Below are 27,764 nucleotides of genomic sequence, written 5' to 3'. Positions count from 1 at the left end.
CATAGAATTTTACAGAGAACTTAAGTATGTAATAAAAAATAGGAGGCACCCATTTAAAATAAGAAAGTTGCTGTCAAATTCCGGTATTTCCGGAAGTGCCGCCATGTTGAAAATATTTTTAATCGATAGATCTTGTTTTAAAACAATGATGTGCAAAAAACCTTCGATCTAGATATTGTGGTTTTTCTAATGAAAAAACTTCTAATGCTTGCTCAGCCTGGGACAATCTGTATACTATAATAATTATAATAAAAGTGGATATAGATATAAATATGTTACTCATCAACAGTGCCGTCTTTACGTAGGGACCTGATGAGCCCTGGCGCGAGGAGTATTAAGGGCCCCAGCTCTAAAAAGGCTGCAGAAAAACGATAACATCAATTTTTTAAAGCTTATAATAATATTTTTAAATCGAAAAACGAATGCAATTTGATTTAATAAAACAAATAAGTGCAAATGTAAAGTGTTTTGGTGTATTGTGGTGAATTAGTGTTATATTTTGCTGTTGTAACACCAAAGGTTGCAATCCCAACTGTAATAAATTAGAAAAGTATTAAACATATATAATTTTGCTAACGAGTCATATACTAATTCACGCTCCTTGCAGTATTAGATCGGGATATCCCCGAGCGAATGTTCGTATGTATTTAATGACAACTTATGATAACAAATAGATGAAAATACCGCTTCCACATATGAGCCGCGTTACTTTCGCTACCGTTCCAGGGAAAAACCGCGACAAAATATCGCGATTTTGTAAGTCCTCCAAGATACGAGGGGCCCCTTCGCTGTCCCGTGGCTCCCGTTATAGGTACTAAAGCAGTAGTTCCCAAACTTATTTTTCTCGTGGGCCACTTTCAAAATTTTACTGGTTTCGGTGGACCCCCTGCTGCTACATTTCTACCACATTCTTAAAGTCGCCAAAAAATAAAAATTGTGTCACTTCTGAGTTCTGTCCCTATATTCCGATATGTAAAATAAAAACGAAAAATGGTACATTTTATATCACTTTATTTATTAAAAGAATAGAATTACAAGAAAAATATTAAGGTAATATAGGTTCAGGTCATAATTTTAATTAATGGGAAGGATGTATCTGATGGAGTGTCAGCAAACGATCAATGTTTGGCTTTATTTTTGTGAGCAATAACCGCAAATCCCCCGCTCTGTGATGTTTAATTTGCTCCTTTTTTTTTGTTAAGAGGTTTGTAACGGCACTAAAACTCCTTTCGATAAGGTATGACGAGGGAAAAGCTATTAAAAATTTCCTTGCGATTTCCCACAGTCCAGGATATTTTTCGGGTATTTCTGCTTGCAGCCAAAATGTTGGGTAGCCTTTTCTAAATTTCACCTTCAGCTCCTCATTAGTGCTTAGCTCGAGCAGCTCCTCTTGTAATACAACATTGGCCACTTCCGTTTCATCAAATGGATTTATGATCCATGGTGGTATATCCATCGTCAGTATATCTTCAAACCTGGTTTTGAAGTCATCATGCAGAGCACTTAAATGTTGACTGTAGGTATGGATATCCTCATCAATACATTCTACCTGCGACAAGTTTGGAAATTGAGAGAATTCGCGCCGACTAATGTTTTGCTTCATAAATTTCAATTTCCCAAGAAAAGCCGAAATTATCCCCTTTGTTTTTATTAAATTCAGGCTGTCCCCTTGTAACTGCAAGTTAATATCATTAAATTTTTTAAACAAATCTGTCAAATACGCAATGTCTGCTTTGAATTTGATCAAGTTTTCTTTTAAATCTGGATCTCTACTTTCTAAGAACTCTAATATGGAATCGAAAACAGAGTAAAATCTCGTTAAGCATGCACCTTTCGACAACCAGCGTACTTCAGTATGTAAGAGCAGTCGTTGGAAGTCTTCATCATTTTCGTCGCACAATTGAGCAAATAAACGCGTATTCAATGCATTGCTTCTGATTTTGTTGACAGCTTTTATTACAAAATGAAGAGATTGGTTCAACCTGTCACTTAAATGTTTTGCCACAAGATGTTGTCGGTGGATTACGCAATGAATAGCTGTAAGTCCTGGTATAATTCTTTTGAGATGACTTATAAACCCACGATATCGCCCGACCATTGCAGGAGCTCCGTCTGTTGCCACTGAAATAATGTTTGTAAATGGGATCGATTTTTCCGTAAAAAAATTACTCAGGACATTAAATATTGATTCGCCTTTAGTGTCAGTCTCCAAAGTTCTGGCAAATAGCAATTCTTCGTGAATTTCTTCCTCAACAATAAATCGGACATATGCCAATAGTAATGCTTCATTACTGGGTAACGTTGACTCGTCCAGTTGTATAGAAAAATGAGTTTTTTGCAGATGATTGCACAAAAAGCTTTCGATATCAGAGCTCATTTCATCAATGCGTCTTTGTACAGTATTGTTACTTAATGGAATTCTTTTTAGTACGTCAAATGGAGATTTGTGCAAAACAGTTTTTAAAACCTCTTCAACAGCGGGTAAAATTAATTGTTCTCCGATAGTGTGCGGTTTTCCAGATTTTGCTATAAGTAATGAGATATTGTAAGATGCCCGCAAGCCATCATCGTTACTTTGAGATGTTGAAGCGAACATACTGTGCATGGTGGGTCTCTTTCCATATTTTTCTTTCAATGTTTGAAAATATTTTAAATCTTTACCTATTTTATCAGTATGACACCTTTTTAGATGATCTTCGAGCTTTGATGGTTTCATAGAGTCATTGCTCAAAACTTTGTTGCATAATAGGCACATGGGCAATTGTTTGTCTGCCTCTGATGGAACAAAACCATATTTCAAATAATCGATACTATATTGTCGACATTTTTTCTTTGCTGTAGCCATGTTTCGTGTCAGTTACCTTACCTGTAAAAAATGTTTTAGTAACCAAGTTTTTTTCTGAATATAGGTATCACACCGCAGCCTTTGTCAGCACGCGGAAATAGAATTACGGCTTGTAAAGGGACCAACTAATAAACCGCTGAGACAAATACAGACGTTTTCACAAAACGGTATCAATTTTAAAAGTACATAATTTACCACTAATTTTTAATAGTATAAATAAAAATTGGTGTACTCAGTATCGAATACTGATCATATTTGTGTAGGAAAAAATAAAAGTCGAAATCCCAAAATTGTCCATAAAAACGATAACTAACATTTTATTAAATCAATGAGTTCACGCGCTCCGTGTATTTGCGTATTTTTGTCTGCGGCTTCATTGTTAAAACGTGACAAACTGGCATCGAAGTCCAAGCCCCGCCCTTTCCCGTCGCCCGCGCACCGCTCGCTCTTTCCGAAAAGGAATAGTTTTGATAAAATAGTTACTTCAAAACCAATTTAAAATGATTATGAAATTACTGTTTTATAAAATTAGTAGTTATTTGCAAGAAAAATTACAAAATTAATTGCTCTGCAATATTGCTTATTCGGCCTTTTTAGAGAGGCAGTGTTTCTCTCGTGAAAAAACAATTGAATAAAACGTGCCGTGTTTGTCTTCAAATCGAAAGAGGACAATTAAAATATCTGTAAGTTACTAAGTTACCTATCTATACAGGCCGTTGTGATCAACCGACTAGTACACGTAAACAAAATACTTAAGTACTATAACAAAAAAAGGTAGGTTACTTACTTTTCTCCGGCACTAGCAAACACAGATATAAATTTTCTCACAACTTTTTTTTCCAAATTCCGCCTTTTTTTTCGAAATTCCGGAAACAAATGAATGCGTTTGCCTTTGGCATCAAGTATTTATAGTGGTGATCAAGTTCATGTCTGAACAAGCATTAAGCATTGTCGGGCGGATAGCGCTTTGCAAGTCTGTACACGAAATTTTACGTAATATCGAATACGCAAGTTTGGACAAGTAACAGTCGCTTGCCTTATTAAAATATTATCTGCTTAGATAGGTACTTAAAACAATGTAGGTAGGCCCTTATAAAAACTATGCTTACATTTTTGCTCTTTACTATCAAAAGCAGATAAATTTTCGTGGACCCCCATTAACATCTTATGGACCCCCATTTTTTGTTCACGCCTACGTAGACCCCCAGCAAGTCTCCCGTGGACCCCTGGGGGTCCACCTGGACCACTTTGGGAATCACTGTACTAAAGACTTCACTGCTTATCATCGGTAAAGAAGCTAGAATACAAGTTATGCTGTGCATTGACTGTAATTTAAAATGTTTATTCAGTAAAAATAAATAATGAAACCATTGAAAAATAACTTAAAAGCTAAAATGAATAAATTCAGTCTCAAAATATATATAAAAAATAATAATTATTCGATATTTTAAACAAAGAAAATTACCCCTTGATTTAATTTCCTAAATAGAAAATGCCATTGACAATTACTGGGGCCTGATAATTGATAATTAAGTAAATATCTGCCTCCTTAAATATTAATATCCTTAAAAATATAATACTGTTTTAGTTTTATAGTTGGCGTATACGTATATGGTTTGCATACTCCATCTACAAACAGCTTTAAAACTATTACTGAACACATATAGGCTTTGTTTGCCAGTTGAATGAAAAAAAAACTTCCCCCCCCCCTTTAATCCGCCACTGCCTATAAAAAAACATGTAAATTTAGATCATCATAGGTACTTACATAATCCCATTCGTCCGATGAGCGAAAGTTTTTGTCTTGGCGACGTATCCCGGAGGCGTTCGTGCGGAATATGTTCGCGACGCGACGATTGGCGGAAACTCATCCTTTCCAGCAGATTTCTCGACATTTTCCGATAACTAAACCAAACCAAACGGTATTAAATTATTAAGTAACAATCAAATTAACAAATAATATACAAGTCAACGATTAAAAAAAACAAAAGACAGGACAGGACGTCACTAACGAGAACAATTTAATCGAGGTGGTTAAAGGCTGACTATTAAAAATTTTACCAAAGAAAACGTTAAGGCAGGCCATGGAATGGCTACGTTGCCAAAGGTACATAAAAATAGTTTAGTATTTATTGTAAATATTTCAAATGTAGTATCGCTTTTTTATGATATATTTCTACGGTCCGGAAAAAAAGCGTATTTAAAGATCATTTAAAATAAGCGTACCTACCTAAAATATTGGCACTTGACAATAATTAATAAATAAATATTTTATATTCTGGAATTACATATTATGCAGATATTATAATTATTATTTCAATTAGTTTTTTTTTAATAATTATAGGGGTATCCAAAATTGTTTATAATTGCCTAATTATTAAAGTACCTGCACTATATTTTTTTTTCGGTAGCGATTACTACTAATAAAATCATAAATATTTTATTAATCAACAGTTTATTTGAAAATAATTAAAATTGTATAGTTTTAAATTTAAAAAAATTGCTAAATTGATCGGACTACATGTGGTGACCTCTCAGAGAGAGCTTTTACATTAAGGAAACTGAGCTTTGCAGATTTCTTCGTTATGTCAAATTCGAAACCAAAGAACATTAGATAAATAGATAAATGTTTTGTTTCTGTCTAAATTTGTGGCGTCACATCAGGGTACAGCAAAATGAGTTTGTTTATAATAAACCTTCTTTATAGCGGAATTGCAATAATGGTCGTAATATATTTCATGAATTGATAAGTGGGCGTTTCTTAGATAAGGTCGGACGTAGAGATAAAATTTGTATTTTCAATAATTGTTTACTTTATCACATTTTTAAGATATTTCATACACCGTGATTCAAATATTTTAATAGTTTACATTAATATTGTATATTGTATAGATGTATTTTTATATTTTATATGATGTATATTTCATATTTTTTTAAATAAAATATCTTAGAGTGTAACTAAAAGAAAGTCGAACTAAAATTCAAATTAATTAAAATAAAATATAATTCTCATTATTTGAACAATTATTTTTTAATGCTGTTAAAACGTAATTACTAATAACATTTGTGCATACTTGTGCCAATACTGTACTTAATAAAAAGTAGTATCATAAGACAGTAATTATTAAACTAGAGGTTTTAAGATTAAAAAATAAAATCTTAATATTTTAAATAATACTGTTAGTTATTTAAAACTTCCATTGTTTTTCAATTTTGAGTTATTTACATTTCCTATAATCCGTTATCAAATAGAACTGAATCTACTTTAGTACATATGCACTTAATTAGTATATAACGGAAAATAGTATAAAAAACATTCAAAAATTATTCACAAGTAAAAAACTAAATATAAAAATAATTAAAATATTTTCTTTGCCCTGAAATGACGTCACTAACTAACTGACGCAAAAGGCTCTCAAGAATTTTTTGTTGTCTACTTGACCCGTCCTCTATGAACTTGATGTCACTGTCATTAAATTAAATCTGTGCCATTCATATAGGTTATGAAGATAAATTTTTATTTGTTTTTTTTAAACCATTTTAATAAATAACTAATTAATGATTTAGTTTATAAATAGTCTTAATAACAACTTGGCACTTGGCATTGAAAGTTTAATATAGTTTGTTTGCAACAAGTGTGAATATTCTTCAATTTTTGTTGTAAGTACATTACTTAGTATAATATTTTGCTTTTCTAAAAATTCACATTATTCAGTTACAAAATATATTATTGCGATTTTTGATTTACAATTTTGTGTAGTATACTAAAAATTGCTCTTAAGAATATTATAATAATTGTGGTAATTGTAGATTGGATGTTTTATTTGCAAAATTTGATATTGTTTCATCTTATTGTGTAACATTGTAAAATGTTATTAAACTCAATATTTTAACAGTTACATTAGTAGCTATTTCATATTTTCATATTGCGTTAACTTACGTATTTAATATCGTTTACCGACATTTGACTGATAATTAGTAGATTCCGAGTGTTAAACAAATATTCCCATGCCATTCATGCACAGATTATTCTCAAGGTTTCACAATTTTCATTTCAAGGTTTCAGTAATATTTATATAATAAATATAATTTCCGGCAGAATATTCATATATTAGTGTTATCTTTTCTAGATTGTGTCCATCTGGTTGTTCAAGTTTATTGAAGAAATTTAATACTGACTTCCTTGTAAAACTAGTTGCTTGGAGAAGTATAAAGTATGGAAAAGGCACAAAAAAATGAAGAAAATAAAATTATCCCAATCCACCCATATAAGAAAGCAAATATATTATCTAGAATATTTTTTATGTAAGTATTTTATATAAATTTACTTATTTAATATTTTTTATTTATTTTTTATGCTTTTAGACAGCTAGGTGTATAATGTGTTTCTTATAGAATAATATTTGTTATTTTTTAATTGTTTATTAAATGCTTAATGTTTAACATTTCTATAAAATAGATGTGTGTAAAGTTCAATTGAAAGAAGAATGTGGACAGACAAGAATAATGTTTTTTGTTTGTAGGATATTTTTTGTTAAGGATTCCATGTAGCAGCTCAAAAACATATAAAAACATCTGAAACACTGTTGCCAGGTGTAAAGGTATTTTAGACACAACCCAATTTGTTTGCAGGCATAAGTTTTAAGATATACTCTTTTTTATTTTAGGTGGCTACATATAAGTATAATATGAATATTATAAAAATGAAATTAATATTACTTGCAATTTTGTTGCAACAGAAAAATGAAATAGCCCAATCCTAAATGAAAGAAGGTATTTCCCCCTAGATCAATATTACATCTATACAATTTAATATTTAATATAGAAAAGATATATAGAATAGATAAGTTTTTAACTGTTAAAATCAGAGCCCACTTATTAAATTAATGATCTAGGTGTATGACAAACAAATGAAAAACTAGATTTAACTAATTTGGTGTGTGCAAGATTATGTAATATGCAGAATTGTTTCATGGAATTCCGACAAGAAATTTTTCTAACTTTATTTTTTGTTTAGATGTGCTACAAATGTTATCATCTTATTAGCAGGAAAATATTTAAAGTATAATGGGCTTGATAATATCTCATTTCTAAACAATACAAGGTAGTTCATTGCTAAAACTACAGGGTGTAAATAAAAAGCCAAAAAGATTCAGGTGATCAAAGTATTACAAGTGAAGTAGCTGTTCGAATACCCTATAACATATCCAAATAATAATTTATTATTTGGATATGTTATAATATACAGGGTGGCGCATCTCATTCGCCTCAGTTGATTATACGAAAACGGAAAGATGTGAAAATAATTTTTTTATGGGTATATATAGAGAAGCATTGTGCATAATTTAAAATTATTTTCAAATATACAGGGTGTATCAGAACTAAGATCCATAACAAATTAAAATTTTTTTCTTATGGAACACCCGGTATTTTATTTCATTTTTGGACTCTTGGGCATAAAATAAGGAATTTATTTTTAAGGTTTAATATGTTTTAATGCTTTAGTTTTTGAGATATTTAAATATACATACTATAATAAAAAAGTTTGTTAAGACCCTGTATGTTACTTTTCAGAGTTAATTCTTGTGGTGACTGTGAAGCTAGAGAAATAAATTTTACTAAAAAAATTAGTAGTTTCTTTCTCTGGCTTAAAATTGTAGCATGCATATTTAAATATCTTTAAGTATCTCAAAAACCAAAGCTTTTAGGTATAACAAACCCTTACAATAAATGCCTTATTTTATGTCCAAAAATCCAAAAATGAAATAAAATACCGGGTGCTCCATAAGAAAAAATCTAACTTTGGTATGGATCTTAGTTCTGACACACCCTGTACATTTCAAAATAATTTTAAATTATGCACGTTGCCTTCCGACATGTACCCATAAAATATTTTATTTCTACATCTTTCCGTTTTTGTATAATCAACCGAGGCGAATGAGATGCGCCACCCTGTATACCTATAATATTATTTGAAATTGCATACTAACTTTCAACTTTTTACTGTTAACTATTTATGAAATACTTAATTATAACTTCATTCGCCTAAGTATGAAAAATCTATTATTTAAAAAAAACTGGCCTGATTTTTTTTGCTCTTCCATATTTATTTACATCCTGTATATTGCTTAAATATGTACGTAATATTTGTGTTGGTTTGAAAAATAAAATTTTATTACAGAAGTAATTGAACATAACATACAAAAGCAAAGGTGTTTTGCAATTCACGTTAAGCAACTGTTTGCTGTCTCTTCAAATATACTGCTGGCAGCCCTTTTTGAAGCCAAGTTTGGTCTATTTTCACTTTAGTACTTGTCTTGTTAATTTATTATCACATTTTCGTTATCAGTGTATCACTGTAATGAAGCAAGGTACTGATTAACTGGTAATTTACACACTAAAAGCGACTGATAATAATTGGAATTATTTATTTCAGATGGCTTTTTCCATTATTCTACAAAGGCTATTATGAAACACTATCCGAAGATGATCTATTTCCTATTTTAAATGAGCACGAATCAACCTATCTTGGAAATAAAATTGAGAAGTTATGGAACAAAGAAATAAATCGGAAGAAAAGCAACTTTTCTTTGTGGAGAGTCCTCCTAAAATGTTTTGGAGCTGAGTTGGGACTCTTGGCTATTTGGTATTCTTTTAGTGAACTGGTTGTTAGGTAAGTATACTTTGGTTAATTAATTTTATTAATAGGTAAAGTCTATCCCATAGATAAAGGAAATAAATTTAGATTGGAAAGCCCGTCAAAATATACCGGGTGCGTCTTAAAAGTGGCTCACCCCTATAACTTTTTTATTTCTTCACATAACAAAAACGAGAGAGATTTGGTATGTTAGTATATGGGGGGGGACATAAATTAGAATTGATTGACATATTCATTTGTTTTTGGTCACTTCCTGTTTCACCGGAAATGACTACAACTTTTGATTTTTAAATGGCACCGTCGATATTTTTTTACTTTATTCGATAGAAAATGACATTCTGAATAGAATGACATATCATATTATGCCAACTTTTGACATTCTCGCTTAATAAAAAATCGTATTTTAAAATTCAGTCTAGAGTGCCATGGCTATGTTAAAAACAGTAATTCTTAATCAAGGAGCCTTGGAAAAATATATTTGATCGTCTAATGTTTATAGTGTCTTGTCCTGGACAGTTAGAAAATGCTCAAATCGTATTTTTAATCATATCTCAATTTTTTCAAATGGAACGAGGGTGGCTCATTAGCATATTTGGAAAAAAAGCATTTTTTACGAATAATTTGATACCACACACTTCGTATTTCGAGTCAAATTTTTGTTACGAACTGCAAGTTATATAAAATATATATATTCAGAGTGTTATTTTCTTTCGAATAAAGTAAAAAAATACCAAGTGTGCCATTTAAAAATCAAAAGTTGTAGTAATATCCGGTGAAACAGGAAGTGACCGAAAACAATTGAATACGTCAGTCAATCCTAATATACATAATATATCACATACTGACATACCAAATCTCGTTTTTTTATCTGAAAAAATAAAAAAAGTTATAGGGGTGAGTCACTTTTGAGACGCACCCGGTATAATTGTTTTGGGTCGGGACCGTTGTACGCGATCTGGCGCTTATATAGCGGTTTCTAAGAACAACCGCAAACCGTAAAGTAAAATCTTTCAAAATTCAAACCCCCCCATTGAAAAAATACCGAAAAGTGTTTAAAGCTTCCATTCTTAAAGTAATTATTGCTATCTTGTGAGTTTAATTTAAATTTTACTTACTCAAACCCTTGATAATTCTGAAAAAGTTGCATTAAAAACTAAAAAATTGTGTTGTGAACTGTGAACTGCAAAAACCATCGTGGATACAAAACACCGGTTTCCAATGTTTCAAGTATTTCACATGCATGTCCTTATGTAAAATATTTTTTTTGTATGCAAACATGTATGTTATTTATAAAATTAAAAGATAATAATAATAAATTTGAATGAATAATATTTGGCGACATAATTCCCGAAAGAGCCGAACCGATCCGAAATTATCAAAAGCTTTGGGTCGCGACCGTTGCAAGAATAGCGCCAAATAGTGGTTACATTCAGACATTGTCCTAATGGGTACTTTCCAATCTAAACTTGTTTCATTTATCTATGGTCTATCCAGTGATTGATGTATTTGACAGACCACATTCAAAAACCTTAGATCTTATAAACTTCGTGGATAAGTAAATTCCTTTGTAAATTCGCTTAATTTTTGTTGAAGACACATCAACGACATTCGACTATCTGATTATCTTTGTCTTTCACTGATTGACCAATGGTCTGTCTTTGTTTTGTATATATGTCATTTTTATGTCATAAAATAGAAAATGTAAATATGTAAATTTGAGAAAATAATATTGTTATTCGGATATTAATTATTTATTGGATAATATTTACTAGTATATTAACATGATATTAACTATTTAACGAAAAAAAATCAAAGGTAAATTACCTAATAAGTATTTAAAGTGATTAAGTTACCTAACATAAATATGTATTTCGCTGAATAAAAGTCAGTTGAAACGATTTTAAATAATATATATCTTGTTTTTCAAAAATATGGAACATACTTCAGAGGTTTTCATACTTTTATAGTGTTGTGGAGTTCTTTTAAGGATAAGATTTTTCCTATTGCGGACAGCTTCACATATAACACCTTTATCAGTCATAATGTCTATTTATCCACTAACTTTATCGCACTACAAAAACAAACTTTCAAAAAGAACACAAATCTAAAATATCTCGTCGGAATTCCAAATTAACTCTTTATTATCACGAGTCAAACAGTATACAAAAAGCACAAAATGTGACATTAATTAAATTATTTTATTAAAATATGTTTTGACTTTTCAATGTCAAAACATACTTTAACGTTTCCCTGGTTACTGATTTCTACGTGTTGCCCATTCATCATCAAAACATTTTTAAAAAAGAATTTATCGTTATATGATTTAATTTTTGTTTAAAATATATATAAAAAGTATATTGGAAATAATATGACAAATATTTTCAAAATAATAAATACACGTATCAGTTATATCTTAATTGAAAAATTTTAGTGGTCTTTTTTAGTAATTGTTGTCAACGCAGCGAAAAAAACGCTCCAAGTTAGCATTTACGTCTAATATAGTTGTGCGCATGCTCAGTAGCGTACGCAGAGAGAAGGATAGATATATACGATAATCTTGTTCTAGAAAGAATCAAATAGAAAAATGCATGTGAAAGTCCCGTAAACAAAGTCGTGTGTAATATACTATGGCTAGATTTATCCACGAAGTTTATAAGATCTAAGCCAAAAACTACTTTTCATTGAAAATTACATCACTCTCTGTTATGATCCTATCCTTGAACAGACTATATAGGGTCTGGCAATAGTGCGTCGGGCACATATGTAGCTTCTATACCTAATAAAAAACTTAGGAATTTTGTTTAAGTGCAGACCTACAGTATGTATTAGGAGGTATTTCAGGAAAATATTTTAACTTAAGTAACTTAACTACAGGGTGGCCCAAAAAAAGAGTGAGTGGATTGCGATGATTTTTTTTTATTTGGAACACCTTGTATATTATTGCATTTCTGGCCTACTTTCTGATCACTTTACATAATCCTAAATATTATTAAATGTTTTGATAGTCTCAGAGATATTAACAAATAAATAAAAAATATATTTTTTTCAACCTTTTTTAAAATAATTAATTATTAAAAATAGAAGAAATGTCCTGAAATCAAGACTATACTAAGTATTTATTACAGTTGCTCTGTACTTACTTTCCTATAAATATCGTAATCTTAAACCATACAGGGTATTCAAAATTCTATGCCGAACTTTTTAATATATAAAATAGTTTTTTTTTGTTATTTTAAACGGAATACACTGTAGGTATGTCATTTCTTTGAAGAATTAAAAAATGAACATTTTTTGTATTTAAAGTATTTTAGAATTTTTAGCGGTTGTAGCAAATATTTGCCTTTTTATTACATATGGCTCTTTCAACGGTAAAATACCAGACAAAAATCATTACGGGCTTTGATAAAAAGTACTGTTGAAAGCCCTATATGTAATATAATATTACGCATATTCGCAAAACCGTTAAAATTTTTGAATTACTTTAAATACAAAAAATCTTAATTTTTTGATTCTCCATTTAACAAAGGAATATTGTACAGGGTGTAAATTGTAAACTATTGTGTAAAACTATTTTATATTTTAAAAAGTTTCGCATAAAATTTTGAACACCCTGTATGATTTTAGATTATGATATTTTTAGGAAAGTATGTATAGACCAACGATAGAAAATGCCTAGTATAGTTTTGATTTCAAGACATTTCTTCCATCTTTAATTTATTATTAGATTATTTTAAAAAAGCTGAAATGCATATTTTTAATTTTTTTTATTAATATCTCTGAAACTATCAAAACATATTTAATAATATTTTAGGGTTATGTAAAGTGATCAGAAAGGAAGCCAAAAATGCAATAATATACAGGGTTTTCAATTAAAAAAAATCATCGCGTGCCAATCACATTTTTTTGTGCCACCCTGTGGAAGTTAAAATATTTTCCTGAAATACATTCTAATACATACTTTAGGTCTGCACTTAAACAAAATTACAAGTTTTTTATTACGCACTATTGCCAGACCCTGTATATTGATAGTAATTTTTTTACTTATTACCGTTTTGCATTATAATTTGTCCAATGAGAGAAGATATGACTTCAACTGACGTCGTGTAAAAAAGATTGAAAAAATAATGTAATTTCAAATTAAAATGTGAGTACACTCATGTTTGTTTTTGGGAAATATGTTTGGACACCTTGATTTATAATTGTTGTAAATAATTTTTAAAGAAAATTTTTTAACAAATTTGACATATATCGCTATCAACATTTTGTTTTAAATGGGAACCTTAACTCATACAATATGAAAACCATGTCAAATATACTTAAAAAATTTAAGAGCTTTATTGAAATACAGATTGTCCCATTTTAGTGTGTTTTGCAATGTTTCTCGTTTAGCTACAAGATGCGGTTTACACATCACTGATGTGCTACTTTTTTATACCCTCTTAGTTCCTGAAATTCAGGGCGAAATTGAAAATGTTGCATTTTTTGATCCCTTATATTTATCGGTCTTATCGGTTATCTTATAACTTATCGAAAAGGTGAAAACTGAGTCCCATAGAGTTTTTCACATAGAATTCAGTGGTACAACTAGATTTTTGCTGCGAGCTGCCATTCTTGAAATATGACTCAAACTCATGTTTTTTATTTTTTAGGCTAGTTTGTGTATGAGAAATTATTGAACAAGTTCATCAAAAATATCAGTATCTCTGATTGACACCGTGTTATATAAAAGCAGCATAACTTCATTTTCAATGCAGTATATTAAGATTGATAGATAGATAATAATTTATTTGTTCCAAATAAATAAAAGTTACAAAAGCCTGCAGGCATGAAACATTGTGAAAATGGAATAAACAAAAACTTACGACATATAAAATACAAATAAATACATATAAACAAAGAAGACAAACGAGAATAATAGTTGACAACAAAAAAATATAAAATATATGATGAAAAATTATTGTATAGTTCTACTCGTAAATAAATAGTCTTTCTAATTACACAGATGGATCTCAAGAGTCCACATTATAATATCTACAAAAATAAAAACATGCTCACTAACATAAAAGTCGTTAATATAGCCTTCTCTACAAAAACATTCTTACGACTTTCAAAATGGCTCATCTCAAATATATTTCGAATACGTCTTTGTTGTAGCAGAAAAATTCTACTTAAGGTACATTCAGGCTGAGAGTGTCGAGCGTCGCGTCGCGTTTGCGTCGCGTCCGCGTGTCGAAATGGAATCAATTCACTTAAATTAGACCGTTCAGGCAGACAGCGTTGCGTTTGGCGTTGCGCTAGCGTCCGCTGAGCGTCGGGGTTCGAGTTCAATGGGGCGGATCGACGCAAACGCGACGCGACGCTCGACGCTCTCAGCCTGAGTGTATAGTGTACCTTTATATCAGTACAATTTCCCAAAATAACCAAGCCATATCTAATTTTAGATTACACAAAAGCATAATATGCTTTCAATGCAGCTTCTTCTACATTCTCTGAGACAACCCCAAAGCAAAGCTATGTCTCTAATTTTTGAAACACCCTTTGCAACACTCTCAACGTGCGCTTTCCAATCCAATTTACGTCAATAACAACCATGAAAAGCAAAATTATCTGGTTATATTAAATCAAATAAATGAATACTATTCTTTTAAACTAGGTTGATTTATGTTAAAAAAAGTTAAAATATTAATTTTTTGCCTTATTTATGAAAATACGTATAGAGTATATTATTAGTTTTTAAAAAGCTTATAAAAGGCAAATCAAATAAAAAATAATATAAAGTGTGTCTAATTAAAAAAAAATGTTTGACTCAATTACAGCTTCTAGCAAAAAACTAGTTACGCCACTGGTTTCTACGTAAAATACTCTACAAGTCTTCGCCTTTTCGATAAGTTATAAGATAACTAAGATACGAGGAGAGTCAGAAAATGCAACATCTTTAGATTTGCCCTGTATTTCAGAAACCAAGGGGGCTATGATAAATATGTGTGTAGCATTTTTAGTTTTATAAAAAACGAACACAGTGATATGAAGACCGCAGGGTATATTATTAGTTTTTAAAAAGCTTATAAAAGGCAAATCAAATAAAAAATAATATATGATATGAAGACCGCATCTTTTTATTTGTACTCATAAACGAGAAACCCCACAAAACATACGAAAATGGAACACCCTGCACATTAATAATTTGTACTAAAAAATATTTCTTATTTTTAGATTGGCCCAACCTCTTATTTTATCACAAATATTACTTTACTATGAGCCACATTCAACTATGTCTAAAGGTGAAGCTTATTTGTATTCTTCGTTACTGGTTCTATCATCCGCCATATCCATGATATCACAACACAACTTTATGTTGTACCAGTTTAATATGGGACTAAAAATCAAAGTAGCCACAACAGCGCTGGTCTACAGAAAGTCGTTAAAGCTTAGCAAGTCTGCATTAGCTAAGACAAATATTGGACAAATGGTTAATTTAATATCAAATGATGTTGGAAGATTTGAAACAGCGATCAAACACGTTCATAATCTCTGGTTAGCACCAGTCGAACTTTTAATTGTAATGGTTCTGATGTATTTTTATGTTGGAGTAAGTGGAATAGCTGGGATTCTGTTCTTAATAGCTTTTATACCATTTCAAAGTAAGTACTTTACTATTTTTGTTTTATTAAAAATTGTAATTTTTATAGGGTCAAGTGAAGTAAAAATCAAACACACCATATTTAGATAAAAAATGAGACATTCAAATAAAACTACTGAAAACTTATATTGGTAAATTTTCATGTTATGAACATTTAACAATAATTGTTTATAGATCATTTCCATAGTTTGATTAATCTTTGTGTGATGAATCATGAAAAAAGTAAAATTACAAATCCACTGTCTCGTTTTGAGGTTTAAAACTTTTGAAACTGACTACCAAATTTTTGTCAGATGACATCACTATGAAGTAGTAAGCATTCGACTGTCACACTGTGGGGTATTTGACACCAATAGTTGATCGAAATTTTTTTATGTAGACCTTATATAAATTATTGCTATTTTCAACTAAAGAGGAAATAATATGAACAAAATAAAGGATAATTCGTCGATTCTAAAAAAAGAAAGAAAAATCACTGTTCCAGTGTTTCCACGGTCAATGCCACTAATGCCAGTAGTAATATCGCAACTAATACTAAAGTAAACGTCACGAATGTTTGAGAGTGATTCATCGGTCGCTACCATGTGAACTAATCTGTTCAAGGACACATAAAACTTAATTCCAGTGCCGTGGTCTTTCAAATCATATAATAATCAATATATAATCTGTTGTAATTTGTTGTTTTAACTGTCAAAGTCTTGTCAAAACATATATTTGGTTATAAATATAAAATGGAATGCCCCATTGGTCGCACTGCAAGCACATCAATGGATTGACGCACAAAAACGAATCGGTCAAAGAAACGCGATATAGTATCGTCTTTGTCAATCACGCTAACATTTTAGAATAAGTAGGAGGAGCGCAGGCAGATGATTAGACCGGGCCTTTAAAAACCTACGTCTGCGGTAAAAATTTACATTTTTAATGTAAAAATGATAGCGCGCGTGTTGATTCTAACTTCATCAAGCGATGAATCACTCCCAAACATTCGTGGCGTTTACTCTACTAATGCTACGACTGATCCGCGACCAATGCCCATACCACTAAAGCCGCTACTAATGCCAAATTGTGCTGTACTGCTAATGGCACTAATGCGATCGCTTTGTAAACAACAATGCCATCGAGGTTTACCCTCGCATTAGTATATCACTGATTTGCAAATTAGAGGAAACCAAGAATGTTTTTCTCATTTTATCAGCAAAATCGCAAAAAGTCGCAGTATTTTATTTTACTGTATGAAAGTCCAATGTTTACTAAGTAAAACGTATATAGACAATATGCTGAATTCTTCGAAATGCGCAATTAAATTTCTAAGTATAATAAAAATGCCACAAATTTAATCAAATTTTTTGAACGCCCAACTTTTAGGGCGGATTTACCCAATTCCTTAATTGCTATTCCTTAATTCTTATTTCTTATTCGCTAAATTATAAAAAGATAAAATACGTGTTATGCAGTTAGTTTGGTTATACAATGTCTTAATCCTTAATTCTTAACCACGGTTCGTAATTCTTTATTTTGAAAGTTCCCAACTTTTAACTTTTTAGCGATTACGAATTAGCGATTAAGGAAAACGTGTAGATGCGCATGCGTGAAATTTTGAAATGTTAATTTTTTTGTGTATTTTGTGAACTGTTGTTCGTCCATTCCAAGGAAGGCATGTCTTGTATTAGAGTTCCAAAATTGCCTTCCATGTCCTTTCTTCTATTCATGGGGCGAACCCCAAATCGCCTACAACCTCGGTGGCGATTCACGAGAGTAGCGACACGACAAGCCATGGTTATAAACAAACCCGAAAGTGCTGCAATTTTTGGTATGGACCTCATTGCACACAATAACACAGCGAAATAAAAACGATTTGATTTGATCTACTAGTGTCAGTTTTAAGAATTAAGAAATAAGGATTAAGACATTGGATAACTGTCTCTAAAAAAATAAGGGATAAAGAATTGTGTATTAAGAATTACAAATTAGAGACTAAGAAATAAGAATTAAGGAATAGCAATTAAGAAATTGGGTAAATCCGCCCTTAGTTGCAAAAAAAATCGTTAGTATAGATAATATCAAAATAAATAATATGTTTTTGTAGAATACATACCTGCAGCTTGCTGAGCCGTAAAAGGAGCACAAGAACAACAACAATTTATAATCTTAAACATAAAATTTAGCCATTTACCTCTTATCTGTGAGAAGTAACAAGTTTGACGTTTCGTTGAAACAAATGAATGGAACTAAACAGACCCATAGCAACGCCATTCATGGCAGATATGAATTAATTTATCATTTATCATTTTTTGGGAAATCTTAAACACATTTGCTTTTTCGAATTTCGATCACCTTTTTTATGCTAATACTCCACCGTGTGTCGTCGCGTGCGTAGATATAGAGATGTGTAGTTCGTGAACGAACTAGTTCCGATTAACTATTACGGCTTTGGATTCGGCCTTGTCTATTGCCACAGCCGGCGTAATTACCACAGAAAATTTTCGTGGATACAGTTTTTGTTTGTTATTTAAATATTTTATGGGAATGTTTCACTTTAGGTTCCTACTTCCTAGAATTAAGATATATCTTATAAAACGAAGCAGATATTCTGAATTTTTAGACAAAAACAAGAACCTTGAGGAAAAATGCAGTTTTTCGTAAAATTTTCGTAATTCCAATTGATTTGTAGTTCTTTTTTAATTTTTTTTATCTGCAATAAAACTTACATATTATGTTTTTAACATACACAATTACACGTCTCGTTATATTTCGTACATTATAAAAATTATACAGATCATACTGTGAATAGTTCTGACTGACAACGAAACCCATTAGCAAGCAACGGGGATGTCAATGTTAGTCGGGAACTATTGTGAACTAAAGACCTAGTTCAAGGAACTATTCCTCTGGAGGAACTAGAATTCCCACCTCTACGTAGATAGGTTATGGTACATGGTCTAGAAAGGCAAGCAATTTTTTTGGAGGGATAAATTTGAGACATACAGAGGGGTAATAATGAGACAGAGGTAGGGTTGTGACAACTTAATATCATATATATTTTTAAATTTTAGTCACAAGTCAAAAAGTATACAGAAAAAGATTTTAAAAAGGCTGAAAAGTTAATCAGCAGCGGAGATCTAACCTTAATATATGCAGTCAAAATTTTTCATATTTAAGATTTCATTAATAATGTTTTAAAGAAAAACATTGTTTTAAAATAATTACCAACATAAAATTTGCAAGGCGCGACTTCTAGGAGTGCGTATATGTTGCTCTTTCAATAGATTTTGAGAAATATTTAGTTTGCCGATAATTGATTATATTTGTATTTTTTTGTTCCACTCTTTAAATGACTCTATTAATATTTTAATGTCACTATCAATTTATAAATGTTTTGTGACTATGTAATTTTATCGTATTTTGATTTGAATTATATGTAGGTGTTCATTATGAGTTTCGATTTTTTTATTTGAGTTTCACTAATAAAAATATACATTTCTATGTTTAATTTGTATCCTTCTAGTCTCATCTTTACTTCGGCATTTAATACAACCCATAGCAATACCTTCAAACGGGCGCTTTGTGACCGTCTCATATTTAACCCAGCATGTCCCATTTTTAGACTTTCTGGGTTAAATATGAGACACTCTTTGCTGCATACTGACTTTTTTAGGGGTACTTTCGGTATATTTTTACTTTATTTTTATTTGTCGAATTTTACAATAGTTTTGTTACTACCCAATGCCTTTTGCACTCCTGCCCACATTATCTAAGATCATTGAAAGTTAAAAAAGGCTTCTATCTTTTCTCCTTAAATATAAAGTACTTACTACCTATTAATTTGGATTTCTAAGTAACAGTTGCACAAATGATGCTATGTTCGACTTTTTTAATAATTTCTACTCTAGCCTGAATAACCATCACTCTACAGCTACAATTTTCTGTGATTTCTCTAAGGCTTTCGACTATGTAAATCATAATATCTTAATTAACAAATTGCAATACTATGGATTCAGGGGAGTTAGGGTTAAGTTAGAATGGCTAGTCATATAGAATAGTTAGTCATATCTTGGCAACAGAAGGCAGCTTGTGAGGATTGATTCGTCTATGTCTTCTTGTAAGCCTATAGAATGTGGTGTCCCCCAGGGTTCAGTACTTGGCTCTATTTTGTTTCTGGTGTTTACGACATTACAAATCTAGACATTAGCGTTAAAATCTGCCTCTTTGCCTTTGCGGACTAGTTTCTCTTGGAGCGGCCGAGCTGTTACGTGACTATATAATACTATATCCAGTGACTTATGCACCATTAAATCTTGGTGCGATTCTAATCTCCTATGCCTCAACCTATCAAAAACTAAAGTTTTGTCATATAAAAGTACTATACAATCTTTTGTACTTAATAGCACCACTATTGATGTGGTGGAATCTGTGAAATTCTTAGGACTTGTTGTGGACAACTCGTTAAAATGGGACTTGCACATCGAAGCTTTATCAAAGAAACTAAGCGCTGCCTGTTTTGCGCTAAGATCAGTTTCTAAGGAACTTAACTTATCAACCTCAAGTATAGCCTATTATGCCCTTTTTGAGTCACATCTTCGGTTATGCCCTTCCATTCTGGGGTACTTGCTGCGCAACAAAATTTGATCGCATTTTCAAACTTCAAAAGAGAGCAGTTCGATATTTATTGGGGCTGACTCAGGTAGAACTCACTGCCAGAATTTCTTTTAAAATTTCAAAATACTGACTCTTCCTTCTTTATTCATTTTTGAATCCGTTTGCTTAATCCGCAAGCACATATCTGCTATTCCCGATAGGCCATCTCACAACTATCCACTTAGGAATGCGGAGCACTATCTTTATCAGCCAACCCCGAACTCAGAACTAGTTAAAGGTTCAATACTGTACAATGCCAAAAAAATGTACAATCATCTGCCTTTGAATATCAAGTTGCTTTCATTCTTTCCCGCATTTCGCAAAAAGCTCTATAATCATACTTATTGGAGAGAGCCCTATATGCGGTAAACGACTTTTTTTGTTGATGTTTAATCATGAACAATTTTGAATTTTAAAATTTTGATCATCTCACACCATACACTGGTCAAAGGTCGGGTATTTCATATTTTACAAAACTCTTAAAATTATATCCATTTTCAATTTTCCTATTGTAAAATTTTATTGATACGCCTTTTTTTTGTGTTCTGTATTTGTCCATGTATGTTCTATTTGTAATTGTAATGACTTAATTTTTTTTTGAATTGTATGATTTGTATTGTATATTTTTTATTATTTGTATATTTTCTGTACTTTTGTTTGTTTTGTAAACGCTTTGTCGATGAAGCTATTTTGGCTTTTTGTACAATAAAGCGTTATTTTTTTGTGTGTAAAACTGTGAAAAAAACAAAGTTTTGAAAAATCTCACTTTTTTACACCACCTTGGCCCTATTAAAAAATTATAATTATTCCATATTTATTTAAATTACTAGCAATTATAAGGTACTACTTTCTTATTATTTTTTTAGTGTGGCTTGGAAAGAAAACCTCTGTATTTCGACTAAATACCGCTTTAAAAACCGACGAACGAATCCGCCTTATGAATGAAATTATTTCTGGAATTCAAGTGATCAAAATGTACACCTGGGAAAAGCCATTTGCAAAATTTGTTGAAATTAGTCGTAGGTAAGTTATTATATTGCTTTATTAAAACAAATTCGAATTTTTATATTAATAATAACTTTTTTTTGTAGGAAAGAGATGAGAGAAATTCAGAAAACTTCAGTTATTAGAGCGATAATAATGTCGTTTCACCTTTTTATCAACAAATCCGCAATTTATTTGTGCATTCTAGTTTTTGTCTTAACAGGAAATATTCTTAATGCACAGTATGTTTACGTTGTAACTGGATTCTATGGCGTTTTAAGAATTATAATATCAAAGCGATTTCCAGAAGCTGCAACCCAATTAGCTGAAGCTATGATTTCTGTAAGACGAATTAAGGTATTTTTGATGATGGATGAGATGGAATTTGACTCATCATCAACATTTTATAATAATTACAATGATAAATCTTCAGTATTGTCAAATGGCTTCCTAAAAGAACCTAAATCATCAGAAAATCTAGTTGACTTAAAAAATGTGTCTGTTAAATGGAACAGTGAATTAGAAGACTACTCTTTGGAAAATATCACTATGACTGCCAGTTCAGGAGATTTGGGTGTTATTATTGGTCCTGTTGGGAGTGGAAAGACAACCCTTCTTTACACAATTTTAAGAGAGCTTCATCCATTGGTGGGCAGCGTTCATATTAATGGTACTGTATCTTACGCCTCTCAGGAACCATGGCTTTTTACAGGTAGCATAAGGCAGAATATAATTTTTGGTCAAGACTTTAACCAGGACAGATACGACCAAGTAATTAAATCATGTTCTTTGGAAAGTGATTTTAAACTCTTCCCTTATGGAGACAGGACTGTTGTTGGAGACAGAGGCGCATCTTTGAGTGGCGGACAAAGAGCACGAATAAATTTAGCCAGGGCAATATACAAGGATGCTGATATTTATCTGTTAGACGATCCTTTATCAGCAGTTGATACACATGTAGGAAGATATATGTTTAAGGAATGCATTCAAGAATATCTTAAAGAAAAATGTGTGATTCTTGTAACACATCAGTTGCAGTACTTAAAGGATGTTAAGAAGATATATCTGATGGATAGTGGCAAAATTGATTTTTCAGGAACTTATGAAGAAATAGCAAAAAGCGAGAAAGAGTTTGCTCAGCTGTTTAAAGACCTAAAAGTTTCTGAAAGTGAAGAAACAAATGATAAAGATGATTCTGATGAAAATATGAAAGATGGTATAGAGGAGAGAAAAGAAATAAAGGATACTAAGGAATCTTCAAACAAAGAACCAAAGGATAATAGAGAGAATAGAGAACTTGGAACTATTTCTTTTGGAGTATATAAAGTATACCTTGCAAGTGGGGGCCACTGGTGCAAAGTAGTATGGATCCTTCTTGTATTCTTATTCGCCCAATTATTTAGCAGTATATCTGATTATTATGTTACATGGTGGTAAGTGTTGGAGTTTGATTTTTACATATTTTTTTAGAACTTTTACAAATTTATTACATTTTTCAATTGAACAATGATTACTAATGATCTAATTTATTTTTAGGGTAAATGGTGAAGCTATTAAGAAATCTAGAGGTGAAATACGAGGATTAGACTTATCTAATACAACAAATCCTCCAGAAATATTTACAAATACAAGTACTTCGGAGCTAAATAAAACAGTAGAAACGTCCGCCTTTCAAGAATTTTGGTTGAATAACATGACCGAAGAGCTCTGTATTATGGTCTATTCTGGGGTTGTGATATTTTTAATTGTATTTGCTATGGCAAGATCCCTGTTTTTCTTCACATTTTGTATCAAGGCATCTAAGAAATTGCATAACAGCATGTTTGATAAGATAGTTTATGCCAAGATGTTATTTTTCAATACCAATCCATTTGGTAGGATTTTAAATAGATTTTCAAAGGATATGAATCAAGTGGATGAAGTACTCCCTATAACTTTGATAGACACTATACAGGTAGGTTTATATTCATAATTCAATTTGCTACTGTTAAAATTCAAAATATTCATATACTTCCCCAAAACCTGAATAAAATTAAATAAAAATGCTATACATACAGGATGTTTCTCAAAAGTTGCTCAGCCCTATAACTTTTTTATTTTTTTTAGATAAAAAAACGGGATTTGATACGCTAGTATATAACATAAATCAGGGATTGATTGAAGTATTCAATAGTTTTCGATCACTTCCTGTTTCACTGAAACTCACTACATGTTGTGATACTACTTTTGATTCTTAAATGACACCTTCGGTATTTTTCGATTTCGAATTTATCTTATTACTTATTCGATAGAAAATGACATACATGCAGTAAAAAAGTTCTCTTGGCAAAAATCGCTAGGAGTAATGATTCTCAAGATATTTAGAATCGAAATAGTCAATACATGTCATAATTGACAAAAATTATACCTACATGTTGACCAGATGGTTATTACTCTGAAATAATAAATTTGAGATGTTTTTGCACCCAAGGTTCAACAGAAACCGTTTCATCGCATTTTTTTTCTAGAAAAATTCATGATTAGCTTAAAAAATAAAAAGTTCCCAAATGTATTATTTCAGTCAAAGATTTCAGTCAAATAACTATCTAGTCAATATGTTTATTTTTTTGTCAATAATGACATGTATTGACTATTTCCATTTCAAATATCTTGAATACGGTTGCTCATAGTGATTCTTTTTTATGCAAAGAATGACGGAAATGTATATTTTTTCATTCAGTAGTTTTATATAGGTATGGACGAAGAGTTATTACTCTTCAAATCATTTAAAAAACATGTAGGCAGCGCCCCCTACAAGCAGGAGTCATACTGACATCGAAATCGAATTTCTCATGTCAAAAAACACCCAGACACCAATTTTCATCCAAATATCTACCTTAGTTTAGAAATTATTTGGAAGAAAAACGAAATAAAAATTTAACTGCTGCACCCTGTATATCCGAAACGAGGCATTTTAGGGCATATACATTTATACGAATTTTTAGCCGACCATACCGATAAAAATTAGTAGGTAGTATTGGTAGGCTATTAGGATCGGCAAAAAAAAAGTTTTTTTAATTTCACTCAAAATGAGTTATTTGGGTCATAAATGACCTAAATACAAAATATTTTCATGGTGTGTGTCTGTCTGTCTGTCCGTCTGTAACACGATAACTCAAAAACCGCTGAACCGATTTTAACCAAATTTGGCACAAAAATACTGTGGCACCCGAGAATCTGGCCATTAGTTTTTGGTGGGGGTGGGGGGTTGGTAAGGGTGTATGGGAGGGGGTTATAGCGAAACGCTGTTTTTTTTAAATAAAAGGTATATACATATGTCTAGATTTGTTATGAAGTATTTTTAAATTGTTGAATGGCTATTTCTTTGTGTAAATCGACTAAATATTAAAATATACCTGAAAACACCTACACACTGCCTACACACAATACCTCCAGAAATAAATTATTTGTCATTGTCAGTGGTTTGTCAGTTAGATTATATATCAAGTTTTTAGATAATTTAGGGATCAGTTCATACATGCCAGCTTTTGATACATAAATATTAGAACAAAGGTTCGTTTAAACGACATTAGTGAATTAGCTACACAAAGCGATTTTAGGAAATTCATCCTCTTAGAGAGTAAAATTATGTCGGAACAATTTGTTGTTTTCCTTTTTTGAAAATTCCTTACTATGTGGTCTAGAAGAATGAAATCCTACAAAAAGAATTAGAAGAGATTTTTGAAATTCATCAACCAAATGGGTAAAGTTAGCAAAAATTGGCACAAAGGATCATTTAAAAGATATGAGTTAATTATTTGGATAAAGCGATTTTATGAAATTTATAATCTTAGGGAGTAGAATAGGGAATGAAAGTTTCCTGTACGAAAATGCATTACTATAACATCTACCAGTATAAAATTTTATACAAGGGTTTATTTAGTGACACATCAATAATATAAACGAAATATCTCTTCTTCAGTTATTTTTCAAGGAATAAAAAATAACTATAAATGGAGTATTAGTGCTCTTAATAAACCAAAAAAAGAAATGAAAAATAAAAAAAATATCAAGGGAGTAAAGCGACAATTGAAAATTTCAAATATTCATTTGAAAACTTCATATTTCAAAACTATTTATTTTAGTAATATAGTTTATATGGGACCATAGGTAGGGGTTCTATCTATAGAGGGTAAATAATCAGTTCACTATTTATTATTTTGGAGAGATTTTATTTTTTCAGATTTTGCAAAATTTCTTTGAAATTGACTAGTTCGATTTCGAAAATAATCTATATATAAATAAGAAATAAAAACCGCCCTGGAAGATCGCCATCCGTTCTCTATCCAACCATATATAATTAGTTTCAGTCAATGGAAATAGTTAGAAAAAATTGAAAAAAAGTGTTAAAAAAGCAAGATTTCAAAAACATTTTGTGGCCAAAATTGAACTTCTTTGAAATACTTTGATTTCGATAACTTTTAGAATTATTAAGATTTTTTATTTCAGACGGCTCTAATCAAAAGTTTTATTTTTGGTATACAAAGTGTGTCATAAAGTCATATACAGGCGATGAAAAAATAAAAAACGGTTTTTAAATTTTCGAATTTTCTTAAGTACATAATAATATTTAAAGAGAATAAAAATCTCTCTCTACTCTTGAAATTGGAATATTGACGGCTTTTTATAAATTTTAAGTAAAAAATATGTAATAAGTCAAAAATAACAATATCGATTTTTTGTCGAGCGAGTCTTAAATAAGTGCAATTATTCTTAGCGAAAAATTTGAAAATCTGGAATTTTTTGAAAAATCTTTTGGATTTTTTTTAGTTTTTAGTTAAAAACCATAATTTCTTGATAATATGGCAACATAGATAGGTAGTAGATTAAATTTACAAGACAGAAAAACCCGAAAAGCTGCAGTGGTTCTCAAAATTTAAGCAAAAAATATTTTTTTTTTTGGAAATTTTTAAAGTAAAATAACTCAGTTATTTTGGAGTTATTTGAAAAACGGTAAAGAGGAAATATGTTTTTTTATCGAGATCTACCAGCAGTACCAGCCCTGAAAATATTTGCAGTTATTCAAGACTTGCTCTGTATAATACCCAGAAAATCGACAATTGATAACTTTCATATGAAATACGAGTAGCTCTAAAACTCTTAAAAACATAGTTTAAATAGGGCATTTGTAAGGCTCACTAGCTCTATATACAAAGTAAATCATTTAAATCAATGCATGAACTATTCGAGGTGTAACGCGAACGTAGTCGCGGGAAAAACCTAGTTTGTAATAATATCAAAATCAGTCAAAGTCGCAGCTTTCGAGATATTAACATATTTTAGTATGGGCGGCTATACGTGCCTCCCAGCGCCAATTCTTTTACTTCTTTTTATCTGCACATCTTTTTTTAATCAAGGAGCATTGGAAAAATAGATTTGATCGTCTAATGTCTTTCGTGTCTTATCCTGGCCTGTTAACCCTCAACTGGAGTGGCGGGGTCCAGCGGACCGCAAGCACTATTTAAACCTCTGTAAAATGTTTACGTTTAAGAATTAGGCCTGGCCGCGCCATTTACCTTTAAGTTAGGGTACCAACATGCAACTGTTAAAGGCGCACTTGATTTTATCAAGTATTGTTCCCACTTGCGCAGCGGGGGCTAAAGTTTCATTGGGGTCTGTGTGGCACCACCACGCCAAGAATGTTACGTTATTAGGATGGTGGGTAGTCTAAAAAGTGTGCCTGACTGGGACGCTAATTTTGAACTTAAAGAAGCTTAAGTGAGATGAAGACCATTGAGACATTGATTTTTCTCCGAAGAGTAACCATAACTCCGATTCTGAATCTCTTATAGAAGAGAGAAAATTGAATAATCAATACCAGAAAAGAATGAGATGTGGTATATGGCAACCATATGACAATGAAGAAATGATAAAAAAACAAAAATCTCATGAATCAAATGTGCATGATCCATGTGCGGCAAATGCAGATCCTATATTAGCATGAACTGTATTTGAAAAAG

The 27,764-nt window shown here is 31.1% G+C and overlaps 2 protein-coding genes across 9 annotated transcripts in view; one reads left to right on the top strand and one right to left on the bottom strand.

Moving 5' to 3' along the window:
- LOC115889552 (growth factor receptor-bound protein 14-like) overlaps window positions 1-4,901 on the bottom strand; it is a 637,553-nt gene extending 632,652 nt beyond the window's left edge. For both annotated transcript variants that reach the window (XM_030909589.1, XM_030909590.1), the window contains exon 1: window positions 4,614-4,901. In XM_030909589.1, the coding sequence (XP_030765449.1) occupies window positions 4,614-4,740 (127 nt within the window). In that variant the 5' untranslated portion in view covers window positions 4,741-4,901. The remainder of the gene's footprint in view (window positions 1-4,613) is intronic.
- Window positions 4,902-6,331: 1,430 nt separating this feature from the next.
- The window catches only part of LOC115889525 (probable multidrug resistance-associated protein lethal(2)03659), a 28,921-nt gene continuing 7,488 nt past the window's right edge, over window positions 6,332-27,764 (top strand). Inside the window, exons 1-10 of one of the 7 annotated variants that reach the window (XM_030909550.1) lie at window positions 6,976-7,150; window positions 7,369-7,446; window positions 7,513-7,618; window positions 7,863-7,949; window positions 9,027-9,216; window positions 9,282-9,518; window positions 15,717-16,144; window positions 21,648-21,804; window positions 21,873-23,198; window positions 23,302-23,719. In XM_030909550.1, the coding sequence (XP_030765410.1) occupies window positions 15,775-16,144; window positions 21,648-21,804; window positions 21,873-23,198; window positions 23,302-23,719 (2,271 nt within the window). In that variant the 5' untranslated portion in view covers window positions 6,976-7,150; window positions 7,369-7,446; window positions 7,513-7,618; ... (2 more) ...; window positions 9,282-9,518; window positions 15,717-15,774. The other 6 variants (XM_030909551.1, XM_030909554.1, XM_030909553.1 and 3 more) reach the window with 6 other exon arrangements.

This window comes from Sitophilus oryzae, unplaced genomic scaffold, assembly GCF_002938485.1.
Source record: "Sitophilus oryzae breed Bouriz unplaced genomic scaffold, Soryzae_2.0 scaffold_815_pilon_pilon, whole genome shotgun sequence".
In the NCBI taxonomy this organism is placed as follows: Eukaryota; Metazoa; Arthropoda; class Insecta; order Coleoptera; family Curculionidae; genus Sitophilus; species Sitophilus oryzae.
This window is presented reverse-complemented; position numbering and strand designations above follow the sequence as displayed.